Source organism: Notothenia coriiceps, unplaced genomic scaffold (assembly GCF_000735185.1).
Source record: "Notothenia coriiceps isolate Sejong01 unplaced genomic scaffold, NC01 NC01_scaffold00006855, whole genome shotgun sequence".
In the NCBI taxonomy this organism is placed as follows: Eukaryota; Metazoa; Chordata; class Actinopteri; order Perciformes; family Nototheniidae; genus Notothenia; species Notothenia coriiceps.
The window spans coordinates 30,010-53,843 of record NW_011339556.1 but is presented as its reverse complement, the minus strand read 5'-3'; the positions used below and the strand labels follow the sequence as shown (position 1 = coordinate 53,843).

Here is a 23,834-nt window from a genome sequence, read left to right as displayed (position 1 = left end):
TTACCAGGGCGCCCCGTATATCCGGAATCCCTTTATGGTGACGTCCGAGTCGTGCAGGTAAACACAGTTTGAGAGGAGCGTCTGCACATCGTCAAAGTCCTCAGGTTTGAGTTTGGATACAGAGGGGAATCGGTAGTAATCCTGCTTGACCAGCTCGGCCATAAAGTCCTTATCAAAGGTCAGCTCGTGGTTGCCGGCGATCACCACCTTGAACTCGTAAGGGAGGCCACCTGAGGGAGATCAGAGGGAGAGGGGTGTGAGCTGGAGTCTCAAATCCACATATTTATCCACACGTTATGGCAAGAATTTCCACAGCGCTGACATTTGCTTAATATACCTCTTACCTGAAACAACCATTTGCTGTTCAGGTGATTTTAAACATGTCAGGAAAAAGAAAGAAAATCGCTTCACCAATAGGAAATAATTACATGTCTGTGCACAAGCTGACTGAAGACACAGAACTCTGTATCACGAAGCCCTGTATAACAATATTAAACCAACAGATTGGTAAATATTGACTAGACTACCATCCAAAACAAATGTAGTCTTTTGCCTTTTTATTATGGTTGCAATATTTTAAGAATGAAGATGATTGTTGTATGTGATTTATCAAAATGCCACCAATACAGTGATATCCCATTCCTGAAAACATTGGTTTGATTAGCACATAATACAAATGTGTTGCTTGATAAAAGTATTTCTGAATCCACATTTCTCCAGGTTTTTCATACTGCTTGTTTGGAACTAAGTATGGATATTATTGAGCGCTCACTAAATCTGCAGAATATTGATTATTAAAGATGGAAACTGATTCATAGCACACTGCAGATTGTGCAGCTCTGTCCCCCTTTAAGCAGAGGAGTACTTCATAAAATCACTAAGGGCTTGCACTGTTCCACTTGGCTGTCCTGGTATTTTGTACATGGAGCATACACCCTCCTCAGGAGCTCCCTGTATATCTAACCCAGAGCACAGATTAGGACTGTAGTGAAACCTCACTCAGACAGGCAGAGGTTACAGCACAGCTGACGGCTCGGCTTGACCCCTGCAGACCACCGTACATGTCCGCAGACACCGGGCGGCTGCAGGAAGCACGAACTTGAACTAAATAGAGGAGAACATCTATTACAATTCTCATCCCCTCATCTTTCAACTTCGGCTGTGCCCTTTTCGCTCGGCTGTCTGGTGATTTGTCCCGGTTCCCCTTCGCCATCAAGAAACAGACTTACTACTTTATTCCAGCCGATTGAGCACTCGAAGCTCTGGCCTTCATCACCCCTCCATTATTTTTAAAGATTTTTTCCCCTCTCCTTTATTCTATTTTTTACGCTTTTAGTGGATTCTGTTACCTTCTTTTTTTGCATTGCCTGAATGTTCTGTATAGGTATCTACAGGCTTTATTAATGTGTATAGTTTGATTAATCAGATTCCTTTCTAGAGGATCTATTCTATCTATTAATAGCTACAAAATATCAGCAAATTGTAAAAAAGTTGAAACTAAAATAAATCAGTTTTCTCGCCTTGTTTTTCAACTCATATTTTTTGTTTATCATGAAATAATATAACAAAAGTAGTCGATACTCAAAAGAGGGAATTCGAACTTGAAAAATAAAGATATATAGCTGGCATTTAGCAAAGGTTTACCAGAGAAAATATTTATAAGAAGAATTCACGGATATTGTACAAACTATTGCGTTATTATTAGCAGAATAGATGTCCCTATCCTCCTACAAATGGAGTTTAACTGACAGGAAAGTATTAGTCTCAGAGACATTAGATATCCCCTTTCGCTCTGTAACGTATTGCTCTGCCTAGTGATAGCAAAAGGTTATGATGCATGCCAGGAGGGCATATTGAATAATATGTTGAATAAAGAATCCAATATAATGTTGAATAAAAAAGCTTTTTGAGTCATGCCAGAAAGTGAGAGAAAAGATGTAAACTCATGAACTGCTCAATTCTGCAGCGGTCAAGTTCGCAATTGAAAATAAAGATAAAAGAAACTGAATAGAATATAAATGCAATCAGGATATGCTGGCTCTATGCAGATATATTAAAACTTTCCCCCTGCTTCCATCTAGTGTGTGTGTGTGTGTGTGTGTGTGTGTGTGTGTGTGTGTGTGTGTGTGTGTGTGTGTGTGTGTGTGTGAAAATGAAAGAATCCATGGTTCCCCGGTCTACAAGGTTTCATTCCCGCTCCTCTAAATTAGCTCTTGTCGCGTCTCAGGATCATAAATTCCAGTCTAACCTTATATGAGAGCCCGTCTCTCAGTCCCCCAGCACTCTAACTGGATCACACAGCCATTAATACACACATACAGACACACACACGCACACACACAACAGCAAGCGAATCATCCTCCCCACCAGCAGGCAGGGAAAATATGGGGGGAAACATAATTACCATCAAACAACTCCATCCCCATCACTCTACTGGGAATCTCTACTGCTTTTTATTGCCACCGTGATACATCTTACAGAGGGCTGCTGGAGTGATACACACAGATTGATTTCCTATCCCTCGCCCACAAAAGGTATGAAAGAAAAAACTAAGAAAAAAAAATCACTTTTTCTCAAACCTCTGGAAATGTAAACTTTCATAAGTCAAAAGATCAGAAATGGAAAAGATTCTAGTTTCAATTTAATAACTGAGGTCACGTGATAATTGTATCCACTATATAAATGTCAATATATATAATTATGGCGCTCTAATGGGGATGTGATAATCACAAATATTTATTTCAAATGATTGACTCTTTAAACAAATGTTTGAAGAATTGCAGAAACAATCTCAAACCACAAGCGCAGGAAGGGAACCACATATCTCTCTGTTAGACATCACCGTTCAACACACATATTTAACCTCGGTACATCTACACACGTACACATCTGAGCCTCTGGGAGCAGCTTAAAGCCGCAGATCAGAGCCGCTGCTCTGCCATCACACAGGCTGGGTCAGGGAAAGCTCGTTCCTCTGCATCGATCTCCTACCATCTACTTCACGGAGCCAAACAGGAGGCGACGGCCCCCACAGACTTCCTCCAGGAGCAGACAAAGGAGGCCGAGAGGGAGGGGAGGGCCACTGACACACTGCTCAGTCTACAGCTTTTAATCTACATTAACAACCTCATCCAGCTTTACATTTAGAATCTGTTTAGATTTTGTAGATTATTGTGTGGATGATACATTGTGAACAACACATGTGTTTTGAAATCAGAGGAAGATCTAGTGAAGGTTAACGCTCTGTAGCCGGTGGGCACCACGTAGTTAACAACTGAAGTTGCATTATGATGCTTTCAAGCTCTATTCAGTAAAAATCTGCACAGGGTAAAGGTAAATTATACTGTTATCATGATGTGTTCAAATGTGATCTTGTAAAATTCGGTTTTTGGCGGGAAGCTTTTGAAATCAAGTGAATGTTTTCACAGTTATATAAGATATATATGTTTAACTTCATAACACTACCTCTAAGCAGCTTGAACTACATAATACAACATTATTGAGGCAAATATTTTTTAGGAAAGCAAATATTTAAATGAAAAAGTCCATAATTTCTTAATAATTAGAATGTAGTGTTTTAATGCCAACATTCACTATAGATGACAAAAACAAACGGTAAAGTATGATTTGTGCCAGTATGAGCCACAGCAGCTGCACTTGATCCCAACTGTTCTCGTTATATTATTAGTTTTTATTATGAAATTCCATCTTTATTCTGATTATAGGACTTAATATATTATAATAATTTTCATAACCTTATAACTCAGATTTATAACTTATCATTTTAGACCCTCCAGAAAAACGCGATTCTGCGATCGCAGAATTTACCGCATAATCAGCAAAATGGCGCAGATTTTTAAAAGGCCGCATATTTATCAAAAGGCCGCATAATCCCCGCATTTTTCCACACAAAGTTGAGAAAAAAAAAAGTTGAGTCGTCTTGACGTGACGTCATCAGCTCGCTTATCACAGAATGTAAACAACACTGTATAGAGTGAACGTGTGGAGCTCATACGATAGAGAAAACACCAAGATGAAAAAATCTAATCCATCTCATTTACAGACGAACATTTCTACTAAAGACCGGGCAAAAAGTGGGGGGAAACTATTCTGCACCCCGTGCAACTGTGTGTTGGAGCCATAGACTGTATATAGGTTGGAGCATAAGAGAAAATCGACGGTGGCGACCCACTTTGATTCATTCAAACATTCGAAAATGCTTTCTGCTGCTGCGGACAAGAAAGCCAAACAACTCACGTTCACCGAGGCATCAACCTCCAAAATCTTTTCGAGGGCTACAAGAAACGAGGTGAGAAGCCTACAAGATTGAAGCTGGTCAGATAACGAACGAGTAAATGAAAACAGAATGAGGCGGAGAAGTGTGTGTGTGTGTGTGTGTGTGTGTGTGTGTGTGTGTGTGTGTGTGAGATTAAAATAGCCCAATTGTACTTTTAACAAATAAAATAAACTATTAGTAATTATTTAAAAAAATTGTTATTCTTTTCCCCGCATATTTAGCAACTTTCCGCATATTTCACAACTTCCCGCAATTTCACCGCATAAAATCACATAAAAACCCTGCATGTTTAATCGCATAATCAAGGACTTTGCGAATTTAGCCCGCATAATCAAGGATTTTAGCCCGCATTAATAAAGGAAATTTAGCCCGCGTTTTTCTGGAGGGTCTAACCTTTTGACTCATTTAAGTGGCAGGAACAGTTTGTGGTAAATTTTCCATCCTCTGACCCCACTTCACAAACCAGGCAGTGCGCTCCAAAATACACTACAGCCCTTTTCCACTTTGCCCTACATCGATTCTCCATTAGGGGCCAATATCTGTTTTCACCAAGGCTTAACAAAGTACAAAACACACACACACACACTTTACGTAGCTGTCTGTGTTGATGGATGAACGAGTTTGATAGAAAAGCTGACCAGTGTGTCCTCCTGGTGATTGCCATGAGCTGTGTTGGCAGTGACAAAGCAGAAACAAGTAGTGTGTGTGCAAAATGTGTGTGTCAGGGGGAATTAGGGTACAGCACCTGGTCATATGGGTACACTTTATGAGAGGTTATGTCTAGAAAAAAGTAAAAGGGAAGCAGATTTTTGTCAATGTTTGTTAAATACACTGCAAACCTGTAATATTATGCAGCAGTTTTTTGTTTTGTTTTGGTTTTAAAAGTAACAAAAGTTCTCAGTTTCAAAATGACTTTAAGCCTTTCAGATAAAGTTTGGAATAAACTAATTTTTGGCAGGGTCAAGCTTTTAAAACATGGTTTTTTTCTGACTGTATTGGCTCTTCAATTCACATCAGGTGGCCTTTTGCACCACTGAGCTTAAGCAAAACTCCCTACAGAGTGGATACAACCAGTGTGGAAGTGGGATTGTTTTACTGGGTGGACGGAAGACCACTATTGACGCGCTCGTGAACTTGTCAACGGGGGGGGGGGGAGACCTCTGTGTCGCATGTCAGCGCAACTTAACATGATCGCCGTTTTAGACCAATATAAATAATAATAATAAGGGCGGGTGCCGACGTTCAGCGAACCGAACTCCGACCTTTCTGCGCGACTGTCCACCAATATGCGGGACCTCGTAGTCTCAATTTGTGTGGGACACAATCGGGACAAATTAATAAAAATGCTGTGTGTGCAGGTCCCGCACTAACGGGACACCTGTGTCACCACACATACACATGCACACACACAACAACACACAGTGCTACACACAACCACACACACAACACCACAGTGCTCACACACCACAACAGTGCACACATGCTCCACACAACATATGTGCTCACACACACACACACACACACACACACACACACAGTGCTCACACACACACACACACACCACACAGTGCTCACACACACACAGTGCTCACACACACACACACACAGTGCTCACACACAGTGCTCACACACACAGTGCACACACACACACACACACACACACACACACACACACACACACACACACACACACACACACACACACACACACACACACACACAAGCTACGTTTTTATTATAATTACTGTGAAATGTATTATGTTTTCGTCATTATTACAATAAATACAGACTTGCAACTGATAACACTGGCAATGATTTTATATTTATTAGACTATAAAAAAAAATATCACGCTTCAAATAAGTGGGGGTACGGCGTCCAACGCCCACTACACCGGAACATAAAAGGTTGAAGCAACTTTATACATAAGGAGGTTAGAAGAAATGTAACCATGTCTCGACAACAATCCCCAAAACAATGGTATATATGGAACTCTTATATAAATGGAGCTTTCCAATGTTTCTGCACTATTGTGAAAACAGCCTCAAATGTATATAACAGCAAAGAAGAAGAATAGGAGGAGGCTGTGAGTGTGAAAGTCAGTGCGTGAGGATTGAGATGTAAGCTATGTTTCAGGTAAGTTCTGTTAAAGATGTGACTGTTTGAACATGCAGAGCATACTGAGGGACAGCAGAGAAGTGGAATATGCTGCAGAGGAGGTTTGAGAAGTCTCTACAGACGGCTGTTTTTGCTGTGAAAACTGGGTCAGCGTTGGTATCCAGTGCAACTGCTGTGAATCCAGACTGACTGCAGCCGCTGTCGACTGTTGAGAGGCCGAACTTTGACAGCTACCTTTAAACTCAGCAGGGTGTGATACTGAAAACATAGATGTTGAAAGCAGTGCCACTTTAAACTGAGGAGTTTACTTTTAGTTTGAACCTGTGAAAATACGTCAGACTCTTTCAAAAAACGCTCTGAACTTTTGTTGTAATTATTCAGTGAGATATAAATAAAAATACGGGTTAGAGAAGCATTTTCATGAGTCACTGCCTGATCCTGGATTTTGAGGTGAAGGCTGAAACCAATCTCAGAGCTTCACTTCCATCTATGCTATTTTTAAGATTCAACCGCTTCCTGTTTCATGTTGTGTTTCCCTCTTCTTATCCTCATTTTAGACATTCCATTCACTGTTTTGTGAAAACCGCAGAGGTGTGCAGGCTTCCCCCTGAGTCTCCACGTTGTTTTTACGTTAAAAAGGGTTGCAAAAATACTCAACCAGTACGACTGGACGATTAATAGCAGGGACAACTCTGGTGTGTCCAGGATTGCTTTGGATGTTTATTCTCCCCTTTGAGCCAATGAGCGACATCAAATGTGACTTGCTGGCTTAATGAACACCGATTTTGTTTGATAAGAGTGTTTGTGTGTTTTTTTCAATAGCTAACCTTCTGACTTATGTCAAAACTCACAAGGATCTCCAGCCCTACTTGTAATGTCCTCTTGTGTGTCCTCTTTATTCTGGTCTCCATGAGAGCATGAAAGCTGATGGAGAGGTGCAACATTTTACTTTTGAGTTGAAACATTCACAACTCATGTACTCTTCCCCAAAATGTATCCAATCCTGCTAAGGGCTGATATAAATAAAAACTATCGAAATATATACTAAATAGCTCAAATGTCTTTTAACGTTACAGTTGGTGTGGTGGGTGGCTCTTATTGATTTATGCACTTAGTGAGAGGGACTGTCGGTCAGTATGTTTGTGTGAAACATGACTACAGAGGGACACACATGCTTCTTCTCTCGCCTCTAAGGTCTACACACACACAGGGCCAGCACTCCCACCCACAGCATGGTGCCACAGGGAGAGGTCAAAGGTTAACTGAGGCAGGGTGTTAGGTCAGAAGGGTTAAACTGGACACTTTAGCACAGCAGTTGTGGGGTCAAGAGGGGAGTGGCGGGGTTGTCACTGTGTGGTCCAGTTACTAGTTATGCGTGCAACATGTCTCGTGCCCCCTCCCTACACGGAGAAGTTGTGCGTGTCAGCTCTGTGTGTGCACGAGAAGTATGCGTGCGTGCAGACGGATGTGTGTGTTAAGCAGCTTAATACCTAGCCAGTCGTTGAACTTCTTAACCTCGGAGGGCAGGCCCAGCTCGGTGAAGTCACCCGTGTGCAGCAGCACGTCGCCGTAGGGCATCTGGATGCCGTCTGTTCGCGAGTGTGTATCAGACACACACACAAACCTGGTGTGTCCTGTTGGCTTGGGAGTGTCATAAGGAATGGGGTCCACCCTGCAGAAAGACAGAGACACAGAGAGACAATGAGCCCTAAACTTTGATTTGATAACATGTCACATTTTCGTCTGAGGAGTTGAAGCGCCTAGGACTCTGGGCAAATTGGTTCTTTGTCGTTGCCTGTTGAAGTTACTCAAAGTTAAAATATATGGTGTTTTTTGCAAGGATCCAGTCCAGAACAGGAACTTTGTTTCAGCATTCCCCTGCTCGCAAAGGAAATGTAATATCAGTAATCTCAGCAACTCGATGAACTCAATTCATTTTGTTTTGCACTCTTTTAAGATTATTTGTGAGTTGATGGTGTACACACCTCTTTTATTGTGTTGAAGTAACAGCTTTCGTATTATTACCATATTATGTATGCTCTTATCTGTCAATCACACAACCATATTTGAGTGATGTGGATATCTAAAGGAAACAAACATTTTCCGTGAAAATGTAGACAGAATAAACTGAAATAATGGTGTTCTCCTTTTGAATGAATTGTTCAAATGTATCATTTATTTCTCTACTCAACCTACATTTCATTAATGACAATACATACAAATTGCTCAAATGCAGGAACAGCACATCATTTTTTTGACAGTTGGTTGTTCAGTCCTTGATGTTGCTGATATGTTATGGTCTATAAAAAATGCATTAAGCAAGCTTCTTATCACACACACATGCTTCTTATAATGCTTTCCATATGTGTTGTTGTTGTGTATGTTATTATAACCTACAAATTCTCAATTCACCATTTTAAAAAAAGGTACACAACTCAGTAAGCACTAAGCATCCAAAGCACATAAAGCAAACTGCGAATGATAACATTTTTCACTTCTGCCCTTGTTTTTATTTAATAATTGTGAAGATTATTCTCTGTATAAAAGAGCTGCAATTCAAAGGACGTGCCCTTTTTCCTCTTTGTGATATTTTAAATAGATGTAGCAGATCCAGAAGCATATTTTTAGGAAATGTATGCAAATGTCATACCATCTAGCAGAAGGGGCACAGCTGAAAACTGGAACCTTAAAAAAAAGATCATTTGTTGTGCAAAATAAATTACATGGTTCACAGAATAACGCATGCAGCAGAGCAAAAATGCATCTCAAAGAAAAGATGGTAAAAAGATGTGTAGTTCGAGCTGAAAAAAACAACCAGCGTTCGGGGTTGATTTGTGCACACAAAGAGGGCAATGGCTGTTTTGTGGCATCAGATTGGCTAAAGAGACAGTGAATTAAGGCATGCCATGTCCTTTCTACCCATTATCTGAAGAAAAACACTTAGGCCCAAGTCTGGCTGAAAAAAAAAAGCTTTTTATTCAGCCTTTTTGTTCGATGTAAGCACGTCTGTTAAAAAGGAAGAAAAACCTGTACTCTTCTGACTGAAATGAAAGAGGGGGGGAAATCATCTTGTCTGTAATTGAAGTCTGCAATGTGCAATCCTCCAGCACTCTGCCACTAGGCCATTATTTCATTAGGAGAGATGTCACTCCGTCGAAAACATCAGACACATAATCAACACTGCAATCTCCAACCTGACAAGCACCACACACACCCACATAGTTAACTCACATGTGTGCGCGAACATGGCATGAAAACAGCTGCAGAAAGAAGATGAAATCAAAAGGTTTCAGAATGAGAGGACGTCATTAACAGAGATAGAGAAAATGGGCACCTTCGCAAAAAGAGAATTCTACTTGGGAGAGAAGGCCACATTGCATTTGAGGAAGTCTCATTTGGGAAGCAATCTTCCTGTTTTTACATTTCTGTGGCATGTTGAGAAGAATACTAGACATGGAAAAGGTTTACAGACAGTCTGACATCTGCTGCTGGTCTGTTTGTGAGTTGAACAGCCATCTGCCTGGCCGGGTTTATGGTGAACAGGCTGGTCACTGTCTGTAATGCACCTTTCAATGACGTACACATTTAAAAACAACATTAGGTGACATGTGTCATTATGATTGTGTTGGAAAGCACCGTTTAAAAACCTCCATGTGTTGAGATCTGGTGTCTGTGAGGGCCATAGTAAATATTAGAGGTTTGGGAAATGTATTATCCAGTTATTGATTTTGTAACCCATCTGTATATTTAAGCAATAGCTCACGACAGGCCGTGGTATATGCTCATTATATCACAGCTAAGGGGCGTGGTTCGGCCCGACGCGAAGCGGAGGGTCGACAACCCCATTAGCTGTGATATAATGAGCATATATCACGGCCTGAAGTGAGCTATTGCTTTTATAAAACGGTTACCAAGTGTGGCAATATGAAAGAAAAATACATACTCTAATTTAAATAGTTTTTATCAGTAAATAATGATGTTCAAAATAAAATAGTGCCTCCGTTGCCTTCTGCACAAAACATAGTGCAAGGTGGTTGCTATGCAACAACACTAACAGCAAGCGAACATATTAGACTTAAATGTTTCCATTTTATGCTTTGTAAGTTTGTTTCGTAACGGAAGAAATTTAAATATATTTATAAAACTGACAAGTCAAATCAAGCAATCTGATTGGTCGATAGCGTTTTTGCGGACCTCTTTGATTACAGATTTGAAAACATCGTTGCTTGCTTTAAAAGTAGCACAATTCATTATGTTAAACCTTCAAAAGTATCTAGATACCCCTGCCCTAATGCCAAAGGAACTGCACACTGAATATCTTTTGCCGTTTGATGTCTATGTCTGGACCGCTGCGTAAAAAGGAGGCTTTCTGCCCCGTTACTTCTCCGCTGCTTTCTTGTTCCAGTATGAAAAGCAAACTGCATAAAGTTTGCTTTTCAGCCCAACGGTATACTGTTTTTCTCAGACGCGGAGGGATACTGACTTGTTGTGAAAAGTAACTTACAATTCTACCCGTGGTATACGCTCAGTATATCACGGCTAAGAACCAATCAGATTGCTTGATTTTACTTGTCCGTTTTATAATCTGACTTATAGCCAATGTTTTTCAAATTAACTTGGAAGGTGTTTAGAGCCGAAAAATCAACCAGGTGTGAATGTTTTTGGCCGATGTGCTAAAGGAAATGCCTGAAACTTATCTGTGCTTCATCCCATTGCAGAAGTCATGTAAATCCAATGTTGCCACAAAGCAGTCAAACTCACTGATTTACATAAAACAGCAGCTGCATACTTTCAGAGTATTTCTGGCTTGCAAAAGTTGGTGACTAAGAAGCGGAGGGGAAGAAAACAGTCCTCTAAATCTTAATTCTGAAATGTTAACAGACAACATCAGTGCCTGACAAATGCAGCACCCTCATGCAACGGTTACAAAGTTAAACCTATTACGACTTTTACCACAATCGGTGCATCCCTGGATCAAATGTTCTTGTTCTACCAGAATGTCAATCTTGTCTGATTGTTTTTTTTCATCTGTAACCTGCAATCAGTCAATATTTGAGTCATTATACCCGTTACTCCATCAAGCCGTCGGCTAGGTAGTGAGACACTGGAGCAGAGCGAGCTTCTCTGTGACCAGAGCAGGCCCTGAACTTAATATTAAACGCGCTGGACAAAATGAAAAACTGGCCACAGAGATAATGCTATTTACTATTGACTGTGTGCAGTAAATAAGTCTGTGTTCCTATATACACACAAACACATTCACTTAAGCCAGCAGGGCAGCACAGCACATACACTGCAGGTTCTGATTCGATTTGGTGCTCTGTGGTGCCTCGATGTCATGCAGCTTTAAAGGATCCGACAGTTCCCGTCATGGAGGAAGGACGAATGCAGAACCACATGGGAGGACAAAACACACACATATGTATATATATATACATACACACACACATATTAAAACAAAGCCAGGAGAAAAACAACTTCCAACTCCTCCCCTTTGAGATTTAATCCACCCTGAGAATGTAAGTAAATACCAGCAGCCCCTATCAATTAAGAGCAGGCCCGGGCCAAAGAACCCTTCATGATGGTGCTGCGCGCTCTCACACACACACACACATCACACAGCAACACACCACACAGCACACAACACACCACACAGACAACAACAACACCACACACCCACACACAACACACACACACACACACACACCACACACACACCACACACACACACACCACCACACACACACACACACACACACACACACACACACACACACACACACACACACACACACACACACGACTGTATAACAATCCAGAGGTTCATTAGTAATGTATACAGGAGTTCAGTGCAGCAAAGGCCTCTGATCTATTGTAAACGGAGACAGTGAAAATGAAAAAGTCTGCGCCCCGACAGCAGGTAAAAGAATATTCTCCAGTGACAGACTGAACTGTGTTAGCATGAAGGTTCGTGTTAACATGTCTGAGCTTCGGCGTGACATCAGAGGGAAGACTGCGGAGGAAAAAGAGTGAGGGAGAAAGAGAAATGCTAATGCGCTCGAGGAGGGCAGGAGCACACTCTCAAATCCGCCATGACATTGGAGCTGACACAAAACCGAGGTCTGTGGCTGCAGAAATATCTGCTCGATGAAGAAACGTCTGTGATCCCTCGGCAGAGAAACCTCAGCGAGTTAACTTCTCCTCACCTACAGCTGCAACATTTATCAGCCTCCATTTTGGGAAAATGATAGTATTGCACTTCTGAGACCTAACATACGTTTGAACTTGAATGCAGTATTTCTTGAGCTAAGAGCAGCGAAACGATCCAGTTTTTATTCTTACTGTCATTCTCTTGTTATGTTCTTAATTGCAAAATTCACAGATGACAGATTGCACATTTGAGAATGAAAGATGTTTCTCTTCAAATCAAGCCAGATTGTTTGTTTAGACTAAGCTTGTTCTATTATTCTGCATCACATAATGCCTTATATTCAGGGGTGCACATAACTTTCTCAGTAAGGCACTCAGATGAGTACCTGGAGTCAGTGTTTGGTACTCCAACTTCTGGCTCCACTCAAAGTTATTTGATGAAGCCCTCTGTATCGCGAACGTCCGGGGGGGGGGCTAGTGGTGTACTTCGTGACCGCAGAGCGTAACCGTTGTGATCAGCTGTTTTAGCGCAGTTCCCCGGTGAAGGGGGGGGGTCTCCCTCCGCAGCCGGTTGGCGTAGTTTTGGCAGAATTCCGTTGTACAGACCAACGTTAACAGCATCCCTGTCTGTGCACACGGAGACCTACTCTGTCATCCGGTGATCTAACCGCCTTCTGGAAAAGCTTCACAAGTACGTCGGTACGCAAATGCGCTTTGTAACAAGAGACGGTACGCATTTCGGATTTTTGCCACGCATGCGTACCTGCGTACCAGTTATATGCACCCCTGCTTATATTCATATCTTACTACAAATATGTTTTCATGTGAATCCAGAGTTAAACACTTTCATCCGATTATGATAAGGACCTGTAGTGAGAGCATACAAAAACCTGCAGCCTCCATACGTTTTCAAAAACATCACAGTTTAATATCAATGTTAAAATAAGCTTGATGAGATTTGCCCTATAAAAAACGAAATTGAACCGTTTTTGGAACATGTGTCATACAGAGAAAGACAGAGAGAAGTATAAATCAGCGCTTGAGAGACGAGTGCTCTCTGTTGTCTGTAGGAGGATATTCAATTTGACTGAACACACTTGGCTCCGTGGCCTTTTAGAAAAACACACAAGCAAACGGGGTCAGAGTTCAGCCTGGGCTAGCTCCTTCAAACGTGACACTTCACTCGCAGCAGATAAGAAGGTCGCGGTCTGTGTCACTCTCCGACAAGTCCGGCTCTTTAAGGAAGCCACATAATCGTTGTGATTGATTACAATACTTCCTCACCGAGACTTCAGGGCGTCCAAAACAGAGCGGGCTGTTGGCTTCGCAGCCAAAAAACTGTCCAGCTAAAGAGCTCTTATCGTACATTTTAGAGTTAGTTACAGTCAAACACCGCTATCCATCATTACGGGAGATAACTTCATCAATACATCACATTTAAAAATGAGACCCTCTCAGTGATTTCAACTGGGAAATCATATTCATCTTGTTCTAAAGAAGGGAAAGTAAAAAATAAAAACAGAGACTTAGGGCAGTTGAGGCTGGAGATAAATATGACCAATGTCTTTCCTTTCATACGTTGTAGTACCATGTCTTTTTCAATCTTTATCAGCTCTTATGGTTCAAACTTGATAAAGTTATAGTGTTAGAAAAAGGGAAACTGAATATTAAGAAATGCTTTTAGGTTTCAAGTAAACTATGGGTCATTCAGAAAACAATGAACACTGATTTTGATAAAGAAATTAAATCATTCCAAAGCTGTTGGGTGGTGTTCAGGACTAGTCAGGTCCATCGAGCAGCAATGCTTCTTTATGATGCTTTGTTCGAAGGGACATTATGAAATAATTGGAACAAAAGTCCTTGACTAAATAAAAAGAAGTAAATGTTTACTAATGTGCAGACAGGAGTGTGTAGTATATTAAGCTTTGTTAAATATGCCGATGCCCTGGAGTTATGCAGCCCCCCCTCCCTGAAGGGTCAACGACCTTCTGAGCTGCCCACTTGTCTCGGACCGAAATACATGTGAATCTCAGCGTGGGTCCCTGACCACTTTATACCTACCTCCTCCCTCTCTCTGCTTCCTGCTCCTTCATTGTTAATGGAGTGCTAATGATTTCTCATCAATAAAGACACCCAGTGGGGACACAGCCACCTAAACCCTCTGAAGGTCAAAGGGGAAATGTGGAAAGTGACTGCTTATCAACTAAAGCTGACCTGTTCATTCACGACAAACAGGATCAAGACTCGTACACTCACTGGTTCAAAAGGTATCAGAGAGACAGAGCTCCAATCAACCAGACCCACGCTGCAAGCAGTATGTTGACATGCACACAACACACAACCAGGGAGACTTTCCATTGGTTATAACATGCTATATGAAACACAACCAGGGAGCTTTTGGGAACACAATCACAATGTTTTAGACAACACTGTATAACATGGAATTACGTTTGGGAAAGTTTCTTCCGGTCGCATGGTGCAAACACTCAAAAGGACGTTTTAATGCTTGGAACAATTGGTCCAGAAATCCTTTAGTTGCTAAACAGAACAATAAACAACGCTCGGTAAAAAAGGTCATTTATCCAATCGCTAACATTTGAATGTTTTCAGATTTTCTTTACCGATTTATGTTTTGGTTAACAAATCATTGCAGCATCTGATGATTTACAGGGAGTACAAATAATTAAACTGCGACATAAAATGAACAAAATGTGTAGGTTTAGTTTTATTGTCTTATATCTTTTTAAACAGAACGGGGGATGAATATAGTATTTCTAAACAAAACAGCTTCCATGAACAGAACAACAGATCACAGCAGGTTGTAAATGGACCTTTGTATTCACCACTTCCTTGTCGAACTTGACAACAAAGGCACTCAGAGGACATTTGATGTCCGTGTGTCCACGATGCCACATCACTAGTGAATTGAAAAGATAAGCACAGCTGAACTGGAGACCAAATAGTCCCGGTTCTTCCACCTAGCTCAAACCGCCTTTATCGCTCTTTCAGGAGAAACATCAAAACACAATGCTCCCCATTTCTTCTGTCTATAACCTCTGAATTGGTTCCCCTCCCCCTTCTGTAGACTCAGTCTCACACACACACACTCACTCATCCACGGTGCAATACCATTTCTCGGAGAGGAGCAGAGCCTCTCTTATCTTCTGCATTTCAGCTGTCTGCGCTAATTCAATAAACTTCAGAGGAACAAAATGAACACAGAAATAACAGAGAGGGGGGTGGCGGCGGTGGGGGGTGCTCAAGGGAGCGTAGGAGGAGGCAAAGGTGGGAGAGAGAAACAAGCAAACAAGAAAACCCAACAGGAAAAATGGGCAGAAGCACAAACAGAATGTAGATGCAGAGCGATGGATATTCACAGTAAAAACAATATTCAAATGGGAATTGATTTGAAAGAATGGTAAATGATGGCCCTTTGCCTTATGGCCCCCACTCTCTCTCCCCCTCTACATTTGTTCAGGCAGGGAGCGTCCTCCTCATCCCTCCCATAATGGCACACAAAGCCAGCATTGGAATATCAGCTCCGGAGAAACCTTCCGGCACTGCGCTGGGAAATAAATTGCTTCTGCTAATGCTCCTTTCATTACGGCACAGCCCTTAATTGTGCTGCTGACAGTCCGCCTGGCTGCAGGGCTGATTTGGGGAAGGCTGAGGAGATGGCAAAGACGTGGCCCCCGGGGCCGAACACCGACCAGCAGACTGCTGGGAAGATAAACTATTGGGGTAGTTTGGACAGACTTTTTGCTGGGTAACATTTGGTATTAAATCAATACCGTTTCAGTAATAATGACTTGAAACAGTGCAACCAAGTCAGATGACAAACAACTTCCGGTCAGAATAAGAAGTCTTTACAAATCCTTTCAATGAAAACATGTATTTTAACCACCTTTGAGGCTTCCTTTGTTTAATGACGGAAAGGCTTTTTAGAAAAGCATGTTTGTATACCTGAAAGTAAGATTTACACATAGTCCTTGAGACTGTGAGGTGAATGGTTTGTAATAAATAGCCTATGTATAAGATCTTTATCGTACCACATCGTATAACTTTCTAGCACTAGATGCTGCACACAGCGGACAGTAACAAGTCGCTGTACACACACCCATACAAACAATTGATTAAATGCGTGTAACACCTAGAAATTCAAGCACTAATATGCAGCTTCAAGTTCAACAGAAGATAGAGATCCAAGACAAGAACAACAACATAAACACTGTTCTGCCTTCTGTTACAGAACATAAAATAGCGTCTAGTGTTCATGCTTGACGCTAGGAGAAATAAAAATGACTGCTGCCTTATTACAGGTAAACTAAACACACTCTAAAAGGCCCAAATGGGGAACTTGTCACGTTGAGAAGTTGCAGACTCGGGCAGCTTTCCCTCCATTTCATGTCAAGAGAGAGGTGACATCATCCGGAGATCATGCCCTGTGATGCCAGGCTCCGGGGGCTAAGAGGCCCAAATCTCAAAGACATCAAAAGGGCTTCAATCTGAAAAACCGCAGACCTGTCCTATGTCAACTGTCACTTAACCCCCCCACCACCACAACCGTAACTTTCAGCATCAGCACCGTCCCGCCGGGCTCCAGCAGCAGGTCAGGGGTGGAGAGGGAACTTAATCAAGGGTTCTCCAGTTACAAAAGGCCCTCCACTCTTGCCGCCAGTCGCAGCGGGCTGACAGAAACAAAAGGCCACAAAATGGGATTAGCTCTTTGTTGTCAGCAGACCTGAAAAGCTGCTCCTCCACAAACTCTTTGATAGGACAAAATGTAACAATGGATGGCGAAGTGAGGAGTAAACATGAGGCTGCACTATTAATCAAAAACTCTCCCCTTTGATTAATAACCAAACATCTCCAGGCCAGAGAGGCATGTTTAATTCTCGAAAAGTCCTATTGGGGTACATCAATAGTCTGAAACGACTCATTCAGGCTGACTATGTGTTCATGTTTGCCGCTTTTTGTTTGGGAAAGAGGAAGGGGTTATCTATTCTTAGGAGGGGCCTGACTTATGTGTCCCAATGTTATTTTCAGTCCAATGTTTGCTATGTAGATTAAGGAAACATGTTGATTTGAGACCTTTCACTGGGAGAAAAGCTCTTCTATCTCATCCACATCTGCATGGCGGGCACTGAAGCAGAAAGAGGACGTTGACTGGATGTTGTCTAAAAATATGACAGGCACAAGAACAAGTGTTTCTATTTTAAAGGACCAATCATAACTAGGGATGGGTACCGAGCCCCGGTATTAAACGGGCCCCGGGGCTGAATTATTAAAGACCGTGGTACCGTTAAACTCCGACGTTATCGGTCTTTTTATCGGTACTGGAGACATCTAAAAAATATATGTGTAATTGCTACACAAACATTATATTGCAGTTTTACTGTCGCAAATTCCGTTTCTAATACGCAAAAAGACTGCAAAATGCTTCTATGATTATTTTGAGTATTTTAGATCTCTCTCGCCTGCTTGCGAGGGGGCGTGGCAGTTTACACACGCAGCTGCTACATGCAGCAACACACCCACACACACGGAGGAGATGGCAGAGAGAACGCGTTCCGAGGTGTGGTTAAACTTTACCCGCCTCGATGCTCGTTGCCTAAAGTGCAATAAGAGTTTAGCATGTAAGGGCGCTAACACAAGCAATTTTGTCTAAACATCTTGCAAAAGTGCACCACATTCAGACGGAGAAATGCACCGGGTTCGACTGTCTTTCTAGAAGCTCTGTAGCCCCATCCACGAGTTTTTCACGTCAGGTATTATGCATGCTAGCAGCAACACAGAGTTAACTACATTATACAAACATGGGTTAATGATTAGAGGTAACTGAGTTATTTATTTTGCTAAAGTTTCAGCTATTCTGTTTACAGTTCTGTCAACAGATTCTGCAATACGATTTGTTAAAACATTGTTGTTTCTTTTGATGTGAAATATAATTTATTTAATTTAAATAAAAAGCAATGTTAATTTTGTTTACAATTTGTTTAGTTAGTTTACCTTTTTTTTCTCTCTAAAAGAACCGATAAGAGTACCGTTAAAAGACCGGACCGATAAGCGGTATCGATAAAAGTAGTAGTACCGTTAAAACCTTAACGATACCCATCCCTAATCATAACCATTGGACCCAAACAGACTTCACATAAAGCATCGGGTGAAAATCTGAGCACAAGCACTGTGAAAAAAAGGACACCAGACAAACGTTTAGAGAACAAAACCCTCAACATGTTTTAGTGACTAGAAGTGGATTGTCATCTGGAGACACTTTTTACCAGGCGACCACAACGAACAAGAACAGACACTGGAAGGAGTTTCAGTTCAGGTTGTAGCTACGCCATGAAAGTTAAAAAAAACGAACATAATTGTAACAATTACGGTAACACAGAGAAAACCTTTTGACTTTCAGAAAACACTGCAAACTAAAAGTAAAAACAAATGTTCATTCTCAATACGTTTCTGCAGATTGCAAATCATCATTTCTAAACAGTTTCCGCAACCACATTTACAGCACTCTTCCACGATACAAAGAATGAGAAGCATAACAAATTCCCAATTAGTTCATTAATAAAACTAGGACGGTGTTAAAACGGATGTGTGAAGGCCGTGTTCTTTTGGTGCCGTTTTCTCCCCAGCTTGTCACAATATCCACGTGTATGGATGCAGGCGGCGGTGTCATTAAATGATTCATTCTTACGAGCTCCTCAATTATTCAGAGGGCGGTAATAATTAACAAGGCATCTGGAGGAGAAGGCGTTTGTTAAATGGGATTTTTTCCCAACATTTGTGAGAAGGTTAAAAGATTTTTTTATTCTCCAAAATAAAAATGAATGCATCGAGCTCAGGTGTCTTGTGTGAATGATTTTTTTTATAGAGAGCAAATAACTGCCCTTAAAAAGAAAGTAGAATGAGGCTTTACAAAAAAACTTGATTGGATATTGTGGATTGTTCTAGTCAACAGGTTCAACATAACTTTTAATCAGGAAACCCTGCTTAACGCAACCCTACTAGCCTAAACATGAGTTCAACCGATGGTCTGATAGAGAACATAGGTAGAAATGTCTCTCTACTTTATACAACTGTTTTGTCCTTTTGTATCATGTAGAAAAATATTTCAATTTCTCAAATTCAGGCTTTATATATATATATATATATATATATATGAGGTGGGAGGTGTTTGTACCTAAACTGAAGTATTACAAATCTATCAAAAACAAATGTATTCTTTTAACAAATTGTTGACAAAAATGGCAAAAACCTAAACACAGCCAAAGGAAAAATCTCCCTGACTTGTCAAACAATAAACCACATTGTTTGTAATATAAGTCACATTTTGTGCCATCTAGAAAATAACTGAGTGATCAGGCTGCTTTTTTATAACCTCATGTCTCTAATTGCTGACCCCGGCTTGCTTCACTAGCACAGTTATTGTTGGCCTGCATCGTGCGCATGTCCGCCGGGAATTAAACGAATTAAGACTCTTAAGGTGTTAATGGTATATGCATTTAAATCATCGAGAGAAATGCCAATAAATCTGCGATCAAGATCAACCACAAACAACAGCATCCTTGCACCGTCTGATGCACACGATTACCTCCATCTTACTTGGGGTTCTGAGCACTTTCCTTCCTGCCCTCTTTCAAGAGCCATTTCATTCTGTTTAGGAATCATTGTAAATTGAATATTTTCGAGTCCCCACTTGGCCGTAAGATTAGTAATTTATAATGAAAATATTATAAGTTGCAGCATAACAAGGATTTAATTCTCAGGGGGAATTCTTAGAAATTATCACCTGTTTTCGTTGAGAATCTGCCAGGAAATGAATTGTCAAGAGGAATTAAGTTCAACTGTGTGAATCAAAATATTGTAAATATCATTTGCTGCTAGGCTTTGACTGAAGTCCAATCACAGGACACATGTCAAGACATCTTTAGTCCTTAAAACGAAGACTTTATTAGACTCTAAAAAATCCTCCTTTCGTTGAACTCTCTGTCCGTTTGTCTGTCTGCGCCCCGTGCCTTCCCCGCAGTCTGGCCCAGATCCTGCTCAAATTGGATTTGGAACCATTAGTGTCCCAACTCGAAGCATATGTTCCAAGTTGCTGAGCATTTCATTTCACGAGACGACGATGAGGGGGATGCGGGAGAAAGAAAAAAAACACAGACGGCGCAGAAAAAATAAACCAGACCCAAACAGGGCTGGACTGAGTCTGACACGTGTGTGTGTGTGTGTGTGTGTGTGTGTGTGTGTGTGTGTGTGTGTGTGTGTGTGTGTGTGTGTGTGTGTGTGTGTGTGTGTGTAAACGCTCCACATGCATGTTATCATATGCAGTTCAGGGAGCGGTACCTTTCACACCACATAAAAGAAGCTGCTGTACTCCATCACTGAAATCTAAATATTCTGTCTGGGGGGGGGAAGGGGGGGCGGGAGATCAGAGCAGGGGTTGTATTTCAAATGGCGGGCAACTCCCTCGCTTTTTTCTCCCTCCCTCTCTTTGCTGTCAGAGAAGCAACAACTTTATTTATGTCTAAATACTGTGGATGCAGTGAACGAGAACCCCTAAGCAAGTCGGATCATTATCTCTCAAAATCTAAACAAGCCTTTCTTTTCCCAGAACAGAGCGCGTATTCTATAAGCACTTAAACATAGTGGGGGGATGGGCTTATGGTCGTGTGTGTGTGTGTGTGTGCGTGCGTGCATGTGTGTGTGTACGTGATCCGGGGTTCCCAGTCTGAGTTTAAGAATGGCAGGGTAAAACACTGCAGGCTCTGTGGAAGCCAGGAAACAGCCTAATGTATTTATCCAAACACATATCTGCTGAGAGGCCCCATGGCTTCAACACATCCCCTTCCTTCACTTTCAAAAACCACCGCAGCGAAAATGGAAAAAAAACAGCAGGGCTTCACAAAAAATGATTGTAGTGATTATTAGGATAAACCTTGTGATTATTTATTCCAAGTTTCAGGAATTTTAACTGCATTTCTGTCCAGACCTCTACACTGTCACTGTGACATTTTCCTACGCAGTATTTTTCAGACCAGCTGAACAAATATAGTTTTCACTTCGGCTGCCTTTTAGTATACAGCTACTTATCATTTTAAAAATATCATCCACAATCTGTTCCTCTTTCATCTAGAATAAAACTCAACTGTGTCTGGATGACTAATGTTTTCAGGGGGATTCATTCTTTTCGCACTTTGCTGGTTTCTATCTTTTCACAGAAAGACATTCGTTATCCCTTTGTATGCTATAAAAGAGGTGAAGGAACTAATAGAACACTGTAGACTAAAAGGCTGAGATGAACCATAGCGAGACTTTCCGTGGAACAGAAACAACATCTGTCAATCAAATTACGGTAACAATATAATTATAAATCCAAAAATAAGCAGTCAAATGTAGTCATAAACAATACCTTGCAGAGGTAATCCTATTATGTTTAAGAGCTGGGAAAATATTGTTTGTAATATCTATTTGTCTTGAGGAAAAAATAGAATAAGGAAGCCTATACAAACTGCTGTTTGTTCTGGTGAATCCTGTGCTGTCTGCCGTCTGTTAACCTTTTATATTGAAGCGATAAGCCTGATTTATTTCCGCCTAGTTCAACTATTAAAATGGACTGACGCAACACAAACTGAGAGGTGACCTCGTCTCCTTTTACACAATCAAGGCACCAACGCTGGCTGTGCTGGCAGCCGTGCTCACAGCTGAGGAATCACTGCCAGCCGTGAGAGGAAGGTAAGAGTGCCATTCATCTATTTACAAAATCCCAGAATGTGACTATCCTCCCTAAAGCAATCCTGTTTACATGAACAGGATTAATCAGACAGACTTGTGGGAATCTGAGTATGTTAGGTAAACAAAAAACTTGTTTTCCAGATGTTCCAAAAAAGTGAGAGTGCTCTTCAGCCTGCCCCAAGTCTTCTTCTGGATTGTATTTATTTTAGATGACACTTTCTTTTCCACCTCAACACAATGATCTGAGAACGCATGCAACCTGTCCCGGAGAAAGGACGGACCGACTGTCTCCCACCTGATGGATTATTCTAACTTTAGTCTGATCAGAGATTGCCATTAATATAGTAAAATAAATACATACATTTTTACAAACTGCTAATGTTTTCTGGAACGACATAAGGATGTCCAGAGCAAATAATAGAAGGCAAATGGTTGTTTAACAGTGACCAATTATAAATAAATGTGTGTTTTCTAACCAGACTTGACAATCTGGCTTTTTACATAAACAACAATGAAAACAAGCTTTGAGACATGTTGTTTACCTATCAAAATATATGTCAGGCTCATATATTTACATAACTGTTCAATCTGTCAGTTGTGTAATTATTGCATGGTGTTAGCATGGGATTTCCTATCTCAGATTATTGCATGTCAAGTGTTTGACATTCCAAAGCTTAACACTTACGTCAAGTTGTTTTGAGGAGTAAAAGCCTACCAACACGTTTCATATTAAACATATTCATTCTCCCTTATATGTGGCTCCCGTAATTTATAAAAGGACAAAAAGATATTTTAAAAAAAGGAGTATGTCAGCTTTACCCCAGAAGAAAAAGTGCAAAAAAAAAGCCTTAAATCAAACCAATACTCAACAAGTCTATTATCATGACAGTGAAAACAGCAGATCACTTCCTGTCCATCCTGCACATTCACTTTTTACACAACACGCTCAGAGAACATCAGATATCTCAAGCTCACACTGTGCATGTAACCACAACCAACAGGCACTTACAAATATTTTATAAAATCTCCAAATGATTCCACACAAAGTGTGTGTGTGTGTGTGTGTGTGTGTGTGTGTGTGTGTGTGTGTGTGTGTGTGTGTGTGTGTGTGTGTGTGTGTGTGTGTGTGTGTGTGTGTGTGTGTGTGTGTGTGTGTGTGTGTGTGTGTGTGTGTGTGTGTGTGTGTGTGTGTGAGGGCCGACGGGTCACAGCACTCTGACCCACTAATGAGAGGCAGAGCATAACCACATCAGACAAGAGCCACGCTAAGTAACTGGTCTAATAAATAAATAAAAAGAGCGCCCTAATGCGGACAAAGCGCTCATGCACCACAGTGACAACATGGCACAAATGATAACAGTCTCACAGGGAGCAGCGGCGAGCCGTCTGCAATGCACGACAGAAAAGCTTTAAATCAAATCTGAGTGTGAACCATGAGGAGCATTAAGTCTTCAGTGTGAAATTGTTTTTTAAAGTGATCTCTAGCTTTCAAACAATACATTTCACCTTCCATCCACACACACACACTTT

General features: G+C 41.2%; 1 protein-coding gene across 2 annotated transcripts in view; it reads right to left on the bottom strand.

The window, feature by feature from the left end:
* The window catches only part of LOC104943802 (metallophosphoesterase MPPED2), a 27,292-nt gene continuing 3,458 nt past the window's right edge, over positions 1-23,834 (bottom strand). For both annotated transcript variants that reach the window (XM_010769266.1, XM_010769267.1), the window contains exons 3-4: positions 7,904-8,085; positions 1-230 (exon numbers count right to left, since the gene is read on the bottom strand). In XM_010769266.1, coding sequence (XP_010767568.1) covers positions 1-230; positions 7,904-8,085 — 412 coding nt within the window. The remainder of the gene's footprint in view (positions 231-7,903; positions 8,086-23,834) is intronic.